The sequence below is a fragment of the Nelumbo lutea genome, chromosome 5 (genome assembly GCF_056320005.1).
Source record: "Nelumbo lutea isolate HS-2025 chromosome 5, American lotus-T2T, whole genome shotgun sequence".
NCBI lineage: Eukaryota > Viridiplantae > Streptophyta > Magnoliopsida > Proteales > Nelumbonaceae > Nelumbo > Nelumbo lutea.
In genome coordinates, this window is record NC_142688.1 from 4,614,571 (window position 1) to 4,629,907 (window position 15,337).

The 15,337-nt window shown below is 37.0% G+C and overlaps 1 protein-coding gene across 1 annotated transcript; it reads right to left on the reverse strand.

Annotated features, from left to right (window-relative positions):
* Positions 1 to 3,482: 3,482 nt before the first annotated feature.
* On the reverse strand, positions 3,483 to 15,320 carry LOC148849947 (proteasome subunit alpha type-7-like). The gene is made up of 3 exons (XM_088944043.1): positions 14,852 to 15,320; positions 10,159 to 10,573; positions 3,483 to 3,839 (listed from the first exon to the last, which is right to left on the reverse strand). The coding sequence occupies exons 1-3, from the start codon at positions 15,022 to 15,024 to the stop codon at positions 3,678 to 3,680; spliced, it is 750 nt and encodes a 249-aa protein (XP_088800169.1). The 5' UTR covers positions 15,025 to 15,320; the 3' UTR covers positions 3,483 to 3,677.
* Positions 15,321 to 15,337: the final 17 nt, after the last annotated feature.

Sequence of the window (15,337 nt, forward strand, 5' to 3'; positions counted from 1 at the left end):
CATTTTTATATATACTTTTTATTAAAAAAAAAAAGGAGTTCTGAATTGAAAGCACTAATAAATAGGTGTTTTAGTATCCAAAAGATACGATAAGATACACTCAATAATGGATTTTTATGATTAAAATGGTCATTATATTATTTACTTGAAAAATAAAAAAATATGGATAATTGCAATTACCCGGATAAATATTTTCTAATAAAAATTTATCCAGATAATTACATTTACTTGGATAAATAACTTACCGAAAAACGAACAAGACCGTATAATTTATCTTTGGATGTTTCTAAATAAGAAATCGAGTTCATAGTCAAGGGCTTGGAAGCAAAGCAATCAAAGTCCAAAAGAGATATTGTGTTTTAGCATACTCATTTTGATAGCTTTTGCTTTCAGCCGATCAAATTTTGAATGGGTAGTTTGGTAATTTAACTCCACCATGACTTTGTCAGAAAAGTAAGGGGCAAAAAATGCTAAAATCCAGAGGTTCAAGAGGACTTTGTGGAAAACAAAGTTGGGGGAGGGGGGTAATTGTTACCACCCCCAAGGTATAGGGTGACATTATGCAATTTGCTTTTAATACCAACGTTTCCATTCATGCTCCTTTCTCTTTTTGTATTAAGCTACTCGATTATTCGGTCCCCAGGTTGTGTGCTTTGAGGTGCGACGACAGTGACCCTAATTGAACAAAATTGCGTTGACTCAATAAGAAAAAAAAAAAAAAGGAAGGCAAGAAGATTGAATGTCGTTCTAATTGTCAACGTTTCTGTTAATTGAGTAGCTTATACACGCGAGACCTCAAAAAATGTTAATCGAGTACCTCAAAAATCAGGCACCAAAATACCAGGTTGTGCTTTGAACTCTTACCGGATAAGGGTCTATGGGCTGAGGTTTTTGGTTTTACCTATCTTCCTTACGCCCAACCATCAATGAAAATTAGAGTCCAACCTATCCACATCAATACACGCGAGACGCCGACCTTTCAATCCGAGCCATTCAAATTCCTGACCCGCCCAATTGATCAACAATCTGATGGGGACCAAACACGAAGATAGCAACCGGAGGACCCACTCTTTCTCTAATAATTTTTAAGGGTGACGATACCATCATATACAATGTTTATCTTGGTTTGGGCTTTTCCTTTTCCTTTTATCTAATATCTTATTCATTCTACTGTGCAATATATATTTTTTGAACCAACATTTTTTTTTGGTGCCTGATTTTTTGGCTTGAATATGGAAGGAAGCGCGACATATCAGATCAAGTGATGTCTACCGTGGGAATAATCAAAATATTAATCATTTACACGTGGCAAACATAAGAGGTTTCTTAATTGTATAACCCCAAGACAAGAAGACGCTTGTCAAAGCTCTAATTATGAATCATGACATTGACACGTTTGGATATTTTTGTTGGATGAATTTCAGGCAGCCACCTAGTACGGCGGGTAGTGACATTTGAATCCGGATCTGTTTTTTGCAGAGTGATCCTCACACCAACCTTACAATGTATCTCAGTGGCATATCGGGAATATCTCCCGTGTGTTATTATTCATGGAGAGTTGTTTTCGATACATGGTGGGATTTTCTATGAGATCGGTATAAAATGTATTTTGTGATGATCAAATCTCAATTTGTGACACTCTTCTTCAAACTTCTTTTTTTTCTTTTTAATCGGTAGATTGAACAAAATTTTGCAACTGGTTTAGTTTTGCATCTGTTCATTCATAATTATGATTTGCACTATAACCCAAGGTTCAAAATATCGTTACATATTAGCTGTATCAGGGCCTTCTTGATACATTTCTACAAGGGGTGTATCCCTGCCTGACTCCAAAACAAATAACCCTCCTCCTACCACCATTCTCTTTCATTTAAGGTGGGAATCACATCATTTTCCTTCTCACAAACAATTAAAGACAATGTCAAGTCTGAAGTAAAAGCAAAACAAAATTGACATCCAGCATTTCCATACATGTAAACCAGTGCAAATGAATAACACCAGAAAGAAACAAATTGAGCCATGAGGAGATTCAAGGGTGGAGATAGAGCAGGATGCATGAGGCCCACAGGCTATTCCACGAAGAGCTTGCAGTTTCACAGCTCACAGGTTTGATCGAGCGCCACCTTTCTATATAAAATATGGTATAATGTCCTTTGTTTTCTAATGCGCAGAAGCTGAGTTCAGTGTTGGCATGCTATACTTGAACTGGACAAGATGGTTGACCCAGTGACTAATGTTCTTTGGGGGTCTCAGTTATTTGATGGTTCGTAGTGGCAGAACGATATGATAGACTGGTGGTTAATTGGAAAAACCATTCCCCAGTGACTGATGTTCTTTTCGCAATGTGCATTTACTACAGGGGAGGAAATTATTCAGATGGGGTTTTGAACCATGGTGTGCTTGATTGGCAGATTTAACTTGAAACAACCGTACCACATTCTGCATTGAATTCGGACTGAAAGAACGTCAGGTTGGTGGCACCTGTTTTCTGATGCATTGATGACCAATGCTACAGTAATGCTAAAGGGTTCTTACTGTATTTATGGAAGCACCACATTCGGGGATCATGAAAAATCACCCACCAAGAAATAATCAAATAGCAAGCACGATTAAATAATATCTCCACGCAATTCAAAAATGGTGGGGTGTCAAAAAATATTCGGATAGACTTTATAAAAAAAAAGGTATCCCAAATAGATAGGCTGTATTAAATTGCATTGAGTGCAGCCGTGATGATAAGTACTACCATGCGACATGCGAGAGATATGGACAAAAATGACCACATTAGTCGTTCTAATCTTTCGGTATCAAATTTGTATCGATATCATTATGCGTCACCAGAAATAAAAATAAATTTTACAATGAAGAGTCATCCGGTTATACACAGATCACAGATGTGATATTAAACCTAAGGTTTTAGATGCAGTGCAAATTTGAAATGCAAAGCACGAATGTACCATTTGACTGTCTTGTTTGTTTGTGGAAAGTAAAATAAGAAGCAAGATGTTGTCTTGTCCTAACCTTAATATGCAAGAAAATGAAGATAGGACTGAGGGAAGGTTATTTGTTTAGGAGTGAGAAGCTAATGGCCATCACTTTATATGAGAGAGTTGAGGTAGGTGGAAGGTGGTTGCAAAATTTGCTGCGTTGCTAATGAATGCAAATAAAATAAAAAGTACAAATTTTGCATCAAGTAAGAATGTAAATCATGATTACAAACAAATGAATGCAAAACTGAACTAGGTGCAAAACTAGTATCTGGTTTCGATTTGCATTGCAAACAAACAAGAGCCTAAACAAAATATTATCTTTTTAAACTATAGCGCGGTGTCCTATCCTACAAGAACTGATAACTAGTTTTCTTTATTTTCTCGGCTTCTCTTTCAGGTGGTTTCTGGATTTATCAACCTGTTAGGTGATAGTAATTGCCTGTGGTTCCAGTCTTCCAGAAAGGAGCCAACAATCAAACAAGACAAGAGCCCTTTCCCTTGCAAAGTATGTTAGCAGCTCACATGTAAATACGGAAAAAAATAACTCAAATCATACAAGTCCTGCCTGAGGATGTAATCAAAGTCCTAAAGTTCAAAGGGAGTTCAATAATCTAAATAAGAAAATGACACCTAATCTTAACCAGAATTCATCACAGAATTGCAAGGTGAACACAAAGTGGGCAAGAATTAGGTTTCTTTTGGAGGGACCTTCTTTGCAGCCTCTGCTGCTGCTTTCTCTGCTTCTATCTCAGCAACAATGGCATCAATTTCAGCTTCATCCAACTGTCGGAGCCCATGCTCTCTCGTCATTACAGCAATTTCAATGTTCTTCCCCCCACTTTCAACAACCTAAAACAATAATGAAAGCTCATGAATTGTCCAAACTTAAAATATGATATGCAAGGAATTAATAAACAGACATGCAAAACATATTAGAAAAACAGACATACAAAACATGCATAATCAAATAGATAACTAGTGGTATGCTGCTTGACAACTAGTAGTGACTTGTGGATAACACGTCAGCCAAGAGGCCACAATCATGCAGTTAACTGCATCACATGGTAAATACTTAGATTTCAGATGGTCAGTTCTTGGGAATCCTCCAATATACAGTATGTTTTAAAAGTGCAAGGAGCAATTTGCACCAGAGGCGAAAGGTGAGGCGCATATCTTTTCGAACCAAGGTGCAAAAAAATACCAAATTTTTTCAAAAGAAATTCAAAATAAAATAAAAAATAAAAATGTTAAGCATAATACTAATAAAAACAACATAACATGTAAAGCATATTCAAACGAAATTTTAAAAATAAAATTAAACATATATAACATTTTCAAGCATGTAAAACCCATGTCTTTTTCCCTCGATTGCATTACTTCAAATAGCTAATGTGATGTAAAACGTCTTGCATTCTTGATTCTATGAGCCGCCTTTGTACCAAGCCCCTTGAGGCAAGCCTAAACAATCCAAGTTAGGGTCCTTAAATTCTTAATGCTTACACAAAAACAATAAATTTGTAATTTTAATTGCCTTTTATGAAGATACTTTATTAGGATGAATGAATAACAAACTTTAGCAAATAGGGGGTTCTTGGAACATTACGCCTTTTGAAAGTTTGCACTTAGGGCCTAGGTGAGGTGCATACCTTAAAATACACCTTGCCTGAGTGCCTTTTTTTGGTCAACAACAGATTTCATTAAAAAGAGCCAAAAAAAAAGGCTAGGAAACAGACAAACCCACAAGGGAGCAGAAACAAGAGAAAAACACACAAAAAAACCAAAAAAAAAGGAAAAGGAACAGGAAAAAAAACAGAAAAAAAAAAAAAACAAACTAAGCCAGCTTGTCAGCCACAATGACAGAGGACAAAACCAGAGGAACAGCTTGCAGAGAGCTGAAAGTTTTTGTAAGACCAAATTTTGCCGCAGCATGGGCTGCACCATTTGCTTCCCTGCAACATTTACTAAATCTGAAAGACTTTACAGCTGATGAAGCTTTAATATCTTCACAAAAAAACAACAGCTCAGCATGTATAGGGCTTGAAGGACCCAAAATACTATCAACTAGGATAAAGCAGTCCTATTCAAAAATCCCATAGATCATTTTTAACTGCAAAAAAAAACTGCTTCCAAGAGAGATTTAGCTTCAGCCAAGAGGGGGGAGTCCACAGAAGTCTGACCCCAACCAGCTCCTCAACAACAATAATCAGAATCTCAAATCACAAAACCATAGGAAGCCTTGCCTGAGCGCCTAGGTGTGCAGTTTAAATCACTGTACACAGTAATACAAGTTAATGGTGCATGTAGGTCCAACACCAGATTTGGGGTTGGAATCACCAAAAAATTAATCTGCATGTCATCACCATCCTCATCATCATCATCATCTAAGCATTGTCCCAACCAGATGGGGTCAACTACATGAATCCTGTTTTGCTATTCCATTTCATTCAGTGCCATATCCATCATCAAATTGTGGCCACTTAAATCATTACTTACTAATTCCACCCAAGTCCTTTTCAATCCAGCCCCTAGCGCATGACCAAACTACCTCAGTCTACTTTCTCTCATTTTATTACCTGGTGGAGCTACTCCTAGTTCCTCTTTCGTATGACTACACCCTCTGAATCTATCTGTCCCCAATTTTACCACATCCATCTAAGCATATGCATCTCTGCCAAACTCATTTTTTTGGACATGCTGTTTCTTAATTGCTCAATGCCCTACTCCATACAACAGAACTGGCCTTAAACTGTTTTATAGAGTTTTCCTTTTAGCTGAAGTGGTCTTTACCTATCACATAAGACTCCATATACACCCCTCCATTTTTGTCCATCCTGTTCCAATTCTATGAGCAACATCCTCCTAAATCTCCATTTTGTTAAAATTATTGAACCAAGGTAACAAAAGAGGTCATATTGAGTTATTTCTTGGTCTCTAATCCTAAGAATATCCTGGTTTGCACACCTATTATTATTAAATTTACATTGCATATATTCTGTTTTAGCCCTATTATTTTTAAAACCTCTTGCAAAAGATGGATTTTAGCTTAAAGATAAAAGAACCAAGAGACAATTTGATATTAAAAAAACTGAGTCCATATTTAATTAGTATTTTCTTTTGGGTTAGGCGAATAGCATGTTGTGAAGAGCTTCATTGTGACAATTATCCTCTTCCGGTGCATCCTTGTCCTGCCTATACACTAATACATCTATTCTGGTTTAGATCAGAGAGGGAAAGGATTGTCTGAACCGTGACATCTTAGGTCCCATTTGGCATCGTTCCACAGGAATGTTTTTCGTGTTCTGCATGTTCCCGTAGAATTGGATCATATTTGGGATATTTTTTACGTGTGAAACAACCTGTTCCAGAGCAAGAACAGGCCTCCAAAACCCCGCTCCTCAGAAATGAAGAAATCGTCATTTCTAAAGAATGATTCCTGCGGAACAAGCTTTTCTGCAATGTCCATTTTATTTATTTATTTATTTATTTTTGAGAAAATTTAACCAGAATTCATTAAATGAAGAGGAGGCACATGAGAAGATGTACAAGGCAGGGAAAAAACCCCTACAAATTACAGAGGAAGCTTGTCGCTATACAAATGCTCCAAATACACACACCACATTTGGCTAAGCCATCCGCAGTATGATTGTGTTCCCCGGGAATCCAAACTAAATTAACATTTAAGCAGTCCAAAGAATCCCTAGCCTCTGTCAGATAGTGATTCATCTCCAAGGACCCCCCTCTTTGTCTCTTAACCATTTTATAGTATTTGCTGAATCACCTGCAATGATTAAGTTCTGGATTACCAAATTTTTTATCATCCTGATTCCTGTGAGAGCAGCCATCACTTAGGCCTTTGTAGAATCAGCCAAACCAATTGGACCGCAATGTCCATTTTAATTTGCAAACACATTTGGCATACAAACACGTGAAGTGGGGGTGAAAAGGTAATTTCATTTCAAAAATACAATACAGCAGAAGAAAAAGAGAGGTTGAGGCAAAACAGTCACAACGTCTTCTTCCTCTAGTATCGATGTCGGTGGGCACGGTATTGTAGTCGGAGATGTTGTTGAGTTTGGTGATATCTAAAGGATCTAAGCCTAACTGTAGCCGATGCTGATGACGCTGTTCTAAGGAGGGTGGGAGAAGAAGGTGAGATAGGAGTTGGGGGGCATTGCAGCGGAACCCTTTTGTTATAGGAAGGTTATTGTGGCAGCCTTATCAATCAATTCGACTTTGTCTTCATCAAGTACACCCATTGTCACTCCCTTCGCCATTCTCCTTCTCCAGCGACGGCAAACCATGTAACACTGTTCTTCTTCTTCCTTTTCTACCCTTCTTTTTTTATGTTTTATTTCATTTTAACAGGGATCGTCCTGAATCACCCTCACTCCATTTAATTGTCATATAAACAAAAACAGAGTGATTCTTACGTTTTTTTATCAGTAGAGTGATTTTTACATTTTGCATTGCCTTCTATTTTGTCTTAGTTGCTTTAGGTATTATTTTACTTCACCCTTTAAACAAACAAAAACAGAGGAGACAATTTATATTGACAAGTTGCTCTTATTTAAGTTTTTTCCTTTTATTTGCTTGCATATTTGACAATTGACACTGGTTATTATCTCATTTACATGTTGAATGCCATTTTTACCCTTTACCGAGTCCTTGCAACACTGGTTACAGAGTTGGAAAAAAAAGGGTTTGAAAGTAACTATAAAAGAGTTTAGTTTCTGGTGTTTATTTTCATCTGCTTGTTTCAGTATATAACAAATTATTGTTTTACTTAAGCTCATAATTAGTTGGAAAGTTTACGAGTGATGAGGGGATTTTGAAAGATAGTTTTGAATTGACAACTTGTAACAATACCTTGTGCGTATGGATTTGAAAACTAATCTTAAGGATCAATAGTGTTATCCAAATATTATTTCTATTTTTGCAGAATAGAAATCTGTTCCTGAAGAAAAAATTGCCAAATACCTCAGTTATTCCCTAGGAACCAAAAACATAATTCCTGTTCCAAAACAAGATTTCCTTAGGAATAGAAATAGGTAGGAACAATGCCAAACAGGGCCTTAGATTCTGGGGTAACAGTCTCATACTGGATACAATTTCTTTTGACAAGTATATTGGAGACATTAATACAGAAAAGAATTATCAAATTTCTTTGTTTAGCATTTATGGGGTTAATAACCTCAATTAATCAAAGCATGTATAATTTATTAATTAAATAATTTGATCAATTTACTGGGCTGAATAATGCCCAAGATTAGTGGATAGTGAAGGTCCTACTCCAACACAGAACTTTGTTTCTAAATTAACAGCTTAAGCAACAAAACCACCAAGGATGTCACAGGAACAAAAGATCTCTAATGTAGCACAAGAAGCAAGGTGCAAAATTGAGTCCTTCCCTAGCAACCTGACATATGCTTTCCACAAAACAATTTCGAAGCTTAACTGTTTATTATAAAACTCAGCCACAAGAAAAAAAAAAAAAAAGAGCTTTATTAAACACGTGGCAAGATCTTTCAGCCTTAAATGTGACCCCTGAATGACAGAGAAATCTTATATGTGGCAATTTAGGTGGGAGAGTAAAAGGATGACATGTTTGTCTTGCAAACTTCTATCAAGTTTCAACAGGCTGAGATTCAGATCTCAGTTGGGTTAGTAAGAGAATGATACTTGTCCAAACCAGTGGGAGTTAGAAATGATACTGGGATTATTTAGGAAAAAAAGGTCCGAAAAGTGAAAAAAAAAAAGTGGGATTATTTATGAGGCAAATGATAGCACAAAGAATCTTAGTCAAATGGTTAGTAATTAGGAGTCACATGATTGTTTTGAACTTTGGATAAGGATGAACGGGTGTGGTATAAAATCCCCACCTGTGGAAAAAGGAAGTGTTATGTGCCTTAGGAGAACTCACCCCTAAAAACTAGCTGTTCGAGGGAGGAAACCCAAGTACATATATACCCCAGAACAGCATCCCATACTACCGATGTGGGATATCTCACATTAGCATCCCATACTACCAATGTGGAACAAATGGATCGTAATATTCCACCACACTCTGCAGTCCTGGCACCCATGCAGGCTGGCTTTGCACTAGTCCACCTAGTCCTGGCCGAACACTGCAATACCGATGTCACCAGTACCACCTGTGTCGCATGATTGCAACTGGGAGGCATAGTGTAGGCTTAGATACCATTTGTTATGTGCCTTGGGAGAATTTGCCCCTAAAAGCTAGTTGTTAGAGGGAGGGAACCCAAGCACATATTCACCCCACAACAGCATTCCATACTACCGATGTGGGATATCTCACATTAGCATCCCATACTACCAATATGGAGCAAATAGATCATAACAGAAAGGGAGGGGACAAACCAATCAATCAGCATATTGAAAAGAAGGCCGGGGAATTTTATATTCCTTGCTCACAGGTGACTCTGTTTCAAAGCCAGTTATTGGAATTGGGTGCAGAGGCACTTAAATTTGAAAGCTAGTTCTCCATTTCTGGTAAAGAGCACAGAGAAGGTGCATCCCAATGATAATCCAGCCAATGTTTACTAACTTGGATTGAAGGATGCCATGAAATTAGATTTGAAGTAATAGAGAATAGAGAGATGAGTGATGAGTCTGAGGGTAGGGAGGAGCTTATTAACCAATAATATGAAGAAGGATTTTCCTCAGCTAAATTGAATGATTCCGAGATTTTGAATGGTTTTAATTTTGTGGAAGCATCTAGAGTTTCCAAAGAAATTGATGTTCCAGATATCAGGGCTAGTAGGGTTCAAGGCCAAGAGTTGTCTGAACCTCTTCCCTGTGGGTCTGGATCTCATAGCTAACTACATTTTTATGTTTGGCAGTGGATGGTGTTACTTTTTTATCATTTTCTCTCTTTTCCATGGTGATGTTGCTTTTTTTTTTTTTATCAGTGGATGTTGCTTATTACCTGATCTTGGATTTTAATGAAAATTTTCTTTGTTATCAAAAAAAAAAAAACTTGAAACAGTGAGCAACCCATTTAAGTCACAAATGACCCAATATTAGTTCAGAATGCTAGACCATCAAGATTCTATTCTGGAATCATAAGACATCAACAACAAGAGAAAATAGCATAGGGTAAAAGAGTTCTAAAATAGCAGATACAGAAATATGACAATAACCAACTTACTTCAAGTAATGCACGAATTGCCAGCTTGACTGTCTCTTGTCCTGAAGTTTCTTTGTAGTTTTTCTCCAAAAATTCTCTCATAGAATTTGAATTTCTCCCAGTTGCATTAGCTTTCCAAGCTGAAAATGTACCTGATGGATCAGTCTGATAAAGTGATGGAACACCAGTGTATGGATCAAAGCCCACAATCAGCGTTGAAAGACCAAATGGTCTCACTCCACCACTTTGTGTATACTTTTGTTGAAGACCAGCAATGTAACGTGTAATATATTCAACCGTAACAGGATCCTCAACTGTAAGCCTGTGGCTCTGGCACTCAATCCGTGCCCTGTTGATGAGGACCCTTGCATCTGCTTTTAGCCCGGCACAGGCTAATGCAATGTGATCATCCAGGTTTACAGTCTTCCTAACTGTTCTGGAAAATAGCAAAGAAGCAAATAAGTGGGCAATGCAAATAACAACCATGGCAGCAAGAATGCATTATTTGTGATAGGTTTTGGCTGACGCCAAAACTGCCCGAAATAACCTGAAGGTTAATAACTAGGAGAAAGGCTATAACCACAAAGACAGGTTTTGGCTGAGGTTAGATCTGCGTAAAACAACTTGAGGGTTAATAACCAGGTCATGGCACATTCATAGTTTTCAAAGAGCCAAGGCAAAGCTAGATGATAAGGGTCGCCTAGTCGCCTAGGCAGGCACATGTCACCCAGGCAATGGTATTCTTTTGAATGAAAACCATGAATCCTAGGGTAATTCCTTAGGTTCCATAGCAAGAAGCAACTATCTTTAACTATTAATTGTTATAATCTTCATAAAAGGAATGTACAAACTTCATTTAAAACATAGAAAATCAACATATTCATAAAAAAATGGAAAGAAAAAAGAAATTTCAGCAAATAGAGGGGCTGAGCCTCTATTTTTGTCCTAGGAAAAGAAAGGAAAAATCAATGTGTTGATTGGACAAAATTTTTTGTTCCTCCATGCTACTTCAGGTTTTGAAGCCTTCAAGGGTTCAAGACAGTATACACCTTGATTGAACCCTAACAAATAAGAAAAATAATAAAAAGGAATGGGTACTTTAACTCAAACTGAATAATCTAGTTTAACAATGTTTGTTTTATTACTATAATCTCAGGAAGTTAAGAATATAGAAGTATCCAACAGCACCCTGTAAAAAATATCATGTTGGTTTAGTGAGGCAACCCTCCATGAGCACCTTATCGCCTAGGTGTCACTCTACATGTTAAGCTACCTTGGTATTATTTGATTGTGATAGTATATCCTAGAGGTAATCTCTATTTTATATGATAATGGGTTGTTCTTGTATCATTTGCTGTCGCAATAGTAGGCATGCCTTCATTAGGTTACTTGCGTTTTCATTTGATTGATAGTAGCATGTTTGTATTTCATTGGATAGTCGTAAGAAATTGTTGTGACTATGTGAAATCCATAGTTGTCAAGGCAACGCCTAGGCAACAAGGCGCCCTTTGAACTCGCCTCGCCTAATTGCCAAGCAGTTTTATACTATGTACTTTTTGTGTGTTTATATACTTTTTTATTCTTTATTTTTTGACATTATAATTATAAAATAGGCACTATTAAACTAAAATATTCATTTTGTGTGTTTATATACTATTTTGTTTTTATTATTTTCTTATTTGTTAGGATTTAATCAATACAAACATTGCTAAATGCTGTATTGAACCCTCAAAGACTTTAAAACCTGAACCAATAAGTAAGGAAGAACTTAAAATTTTGTCTAATCAACACATTTTCTATACTTTAACATGAACTCTATACTTTTCTTATGAAAATTATGAATAATTATTAAGGAAACATGGCTATGGGTACCTAGGAAACTACCCTAGGATCTATGTTTTCTATATAAAAAATCCATTGCCTAGGCGACTAGGCGACAAGGTGCCCCCCTAACGCCCAGCCTTGCCTTGGCGCCTTGAAAACTATGGTGAAATCATGAAAACTAGATCATCTAGGCATGCACACACCGGGTGATTTAAATCCTTTGACTTATAGCATGTTTGGGTTTTTTTAGAGACCACAAGAAAGTGTTATAATTATGTGAACTCATCGCCCCACATGCTAGGCTACCTTCATATTTCTTGATATTCTTAATAAGGTAGTTCCTAGAGGTAGTCTCCATTTTATCATATGATAGCAGGTAATTCATATATCACTTGGGTTAGCAACAACAAGCACACACTCACTATAGGTAATTTTGTCTTTCATTTGATTGATTATTGATAGAATGTCTATGTCTTATTGGAAGGTTGCAAAAAAGTGTTGTGAGCATGTGGACTAATCAAAACCAAATCACCTATCACAAGGTGATTTGAATTTAAAGTTGATCATTATCATGTGTGTGACTTATTGCAGGGTCACAAGAAAATGTTGCAACCAGCCAACCACATGAGTACATTAAAATCAAATCACCCAAGCATGCACTCACCGGGTGATTTGGTTTTTCTTTTGTTTGATAGCATGTCAATGTTTTATTGGAAGGTCACAAGATTACCATGTAAACACATCACAACATACATTTGATAGCATGTCAGTGTTTTTTTTATTGTCATAGTAAGGTAGTAGCCTTTAGAGACCTTCTCTATTTTTTCGTATGTTAGTGAGTTATGTTTGTATAATTGGGGTGGGAAAAAGGGAAGCACCCATTGGGATATTTGATTTTTCATTTGATTGTCAGTTTGTTAGCATGTATGTGTTGTATTGTAGGGTTGCAAGAAAGGGGTGTGACCAATGTCAACTCATTGAAACCAAATCACCCAGGCATGCACTCATTCAATGATTTGGTTTTTCATTTGATTGATAACATGCTTGTGATTCATTGGAGGGTCTCTTGAAAGTGTTGTGGCCATGTAAACTCATGTTCAACATGTTAGGCTACCCCGGTGTTTCTAAATTATCATAGTAAGATACTAGACCCTAGAAGCAATCTCTATTTTTTCACATGTTAGGGCTTTTAGTGTGTCATTTTTGGGTAGCAACAACAAGATGCACTCACCAGATAATTTAGTTTTTGGTTTAATTAATAGCATGTCCGTGTTTTATTAAAGGGTTGCAAGTAAGTGTTGTGACCATGTCAATGCATTGAAATGACGAAACCAAATCACTCAAGCAAGCACTCACTGGGTGATTTGGCATTTCATTTGGTTTATAGCATGATGTGTTTTATTGGAGAGGTCAAAAGAAAGTGTTATGACCATGTGAACTCATTGCTCCGCATATTAAGCTAAAAATGGAAGAAAGAATGGAAATTTCAAAAACTAGTGGGATTGAGCCTCTATTTTTGTCATAGGAAAAAGAAGAAAACAAAAGAATGGTGACAGAAGAAGATATCATCATCATGTGTTGATTGGACAATTTTTTGAGTTCTTCCATGCTTTCAGTTCAAGTTTTGAACTCTTTGAGGGTTCAAGGCAGTATACATGTTGTTGAACCCTAACAAATGAGAAAAATAATAAAAAACAATTAGTATTCTAACTTAAACTGAATAATTTAGCTTAATAATGTCTATTTTATTATTATAATCTCGAAAAGTTAAGAATGTAAAAGTATTGAATAGCACCATATAAATATCTTGGCAATTAAGTGAGGCAACCCTCCATGAGTGCCTTATTGCCTAGGTATCACTTTGACAACTATGAGCACATCCTAGATTCATCATTGGTCTTGAACACCCAACCAATTAAAAGGACACACCAAGGCTGGGACCACTGATAAAGAAGCATGGAACTGCAAGCAAGCAACTACTTTGATACTAACCAAAAAAAAAACTTCACTTCAAGAAACAGGAAGGAGAAGGAGAAGAACTGCAAGTCTGCAACCACTATAAAGCAGATGTACTCTGGAAGTATAAAGCTTCAGGTTTCACTTTCAGAAGGAGATTTCATGGTTTTCCAGGATGATGAAGTTCTCTCTCCCGTTAATTGTCTTGATTAGCTCTTATTACAAGCTTACAACCAAATGTAAGTGATGGTTGAATTTGATCTGCTGATATTCTATGTTTGTTCTCCTGTTCCTCTTTTCTTTTCTCAATTGATGGATACAAATGTCTATTCTCCACCTTAGTTTCCGGTTAAAGCTTGCTCAGGCGGTCCTACGGTCCTACACACCAAAAACTAAAGCCTTTTTCCTAGGAGGCGGATCTTGAGATTTTCAATACTGGTGAAAATGCATAACCTAATCTAAATTAAAAAAAAAAAAAAAAATCGCTGTTTCTCCCATCATGTGTGCATCCTTTGATATAATACAAGTTAGAATACCAATCAACTGGTCCAACATCGCTCTTTTGTACCAATCAGATGGAACTACTTTGTCATTCCTTTGGTTGTAATTACATATATACTTGTCTTGACCCGATTAAAATTCAAAGAGATTATCATGTAATTACATATATACTAGTTGGGTCAAGACAAGTTGATCGTATTCTGAAAAAACCATCATGGATTCCTAACTCGTCAAACCAGACATAAAAGAAAATGTGTGTTCCACCTATTATCTAGGTTTTCAATTGCGGTATTGGAGGCACAATTAACAGTATTTGAAACACCAACCCTAGCAGCATAATCAATGCGGTTCCACAATTTCCAGTCGAGATCTAGAAAATGCCAAATTCATGAGAAAGAATGAAGGGAGAGAGAGAGAGAGAGAGAGAAGATACCTCGAATCTTGAAGCTTAGCTGTGGATTTCTTTTCGACGCCAAGGACGATGGTATCCGTGCCACGAACACCGACGGCAGCGTTACCCTTCCGTACGGCCTCGAGCGCGTATTCGACTTGAAAGAGATGACCATCGGGAGAGAACACCGTGATCGCACGATCGTATCGAGCCATCTTTCTTCTTTGATTTCGGAATGCTCCTGGTTACCTTTCTGCACTGGCTGGTCTTGGTTACTGGGCTTGGCTTCTTTTCTTTGAAAAATATGCAATGTGTTGCAGCGAGACTGATAGGCTCACTCTCAGAGAGAGGGGAAAAGCTTAATCTTTAACGAGGAAGAAATTTTTGGAAAGAGCTCGCAGTCTCTTCTCTTGGGCAACAAGGCACTCCAAATGCACTATGTTTTGGGGTTTGTATTTTTATTGACATTTACGCAAATGCCCTTGTCTTATTTTCTTCCATTGTTCTTCGCAATTTACGACTTTACGT

Coding starts and splice junctions, on each gene's coding strand:
- LOC148849947 (XM_088944043.1), bottom strand. CDS start 15,024: ATGGCTCGATACGATCGTGCGATCACGGTGTTCTCTCCCGATGGTCAT. Junction 10,574..14,851: donor GCTAAGCTTCAAGATTCGAG/GTATCTTCTCTC, acceptor GCTATTTTCCAG/AACAGTTAGGAAGACTGTAA. Junction 3,840..10,158: donor CAATTCGTGCATTACTTGAA/GTAAGTTGGTTA, acceptor TTATTGTTTTAG/GTTGTTGAAAGTGGGGGGAA.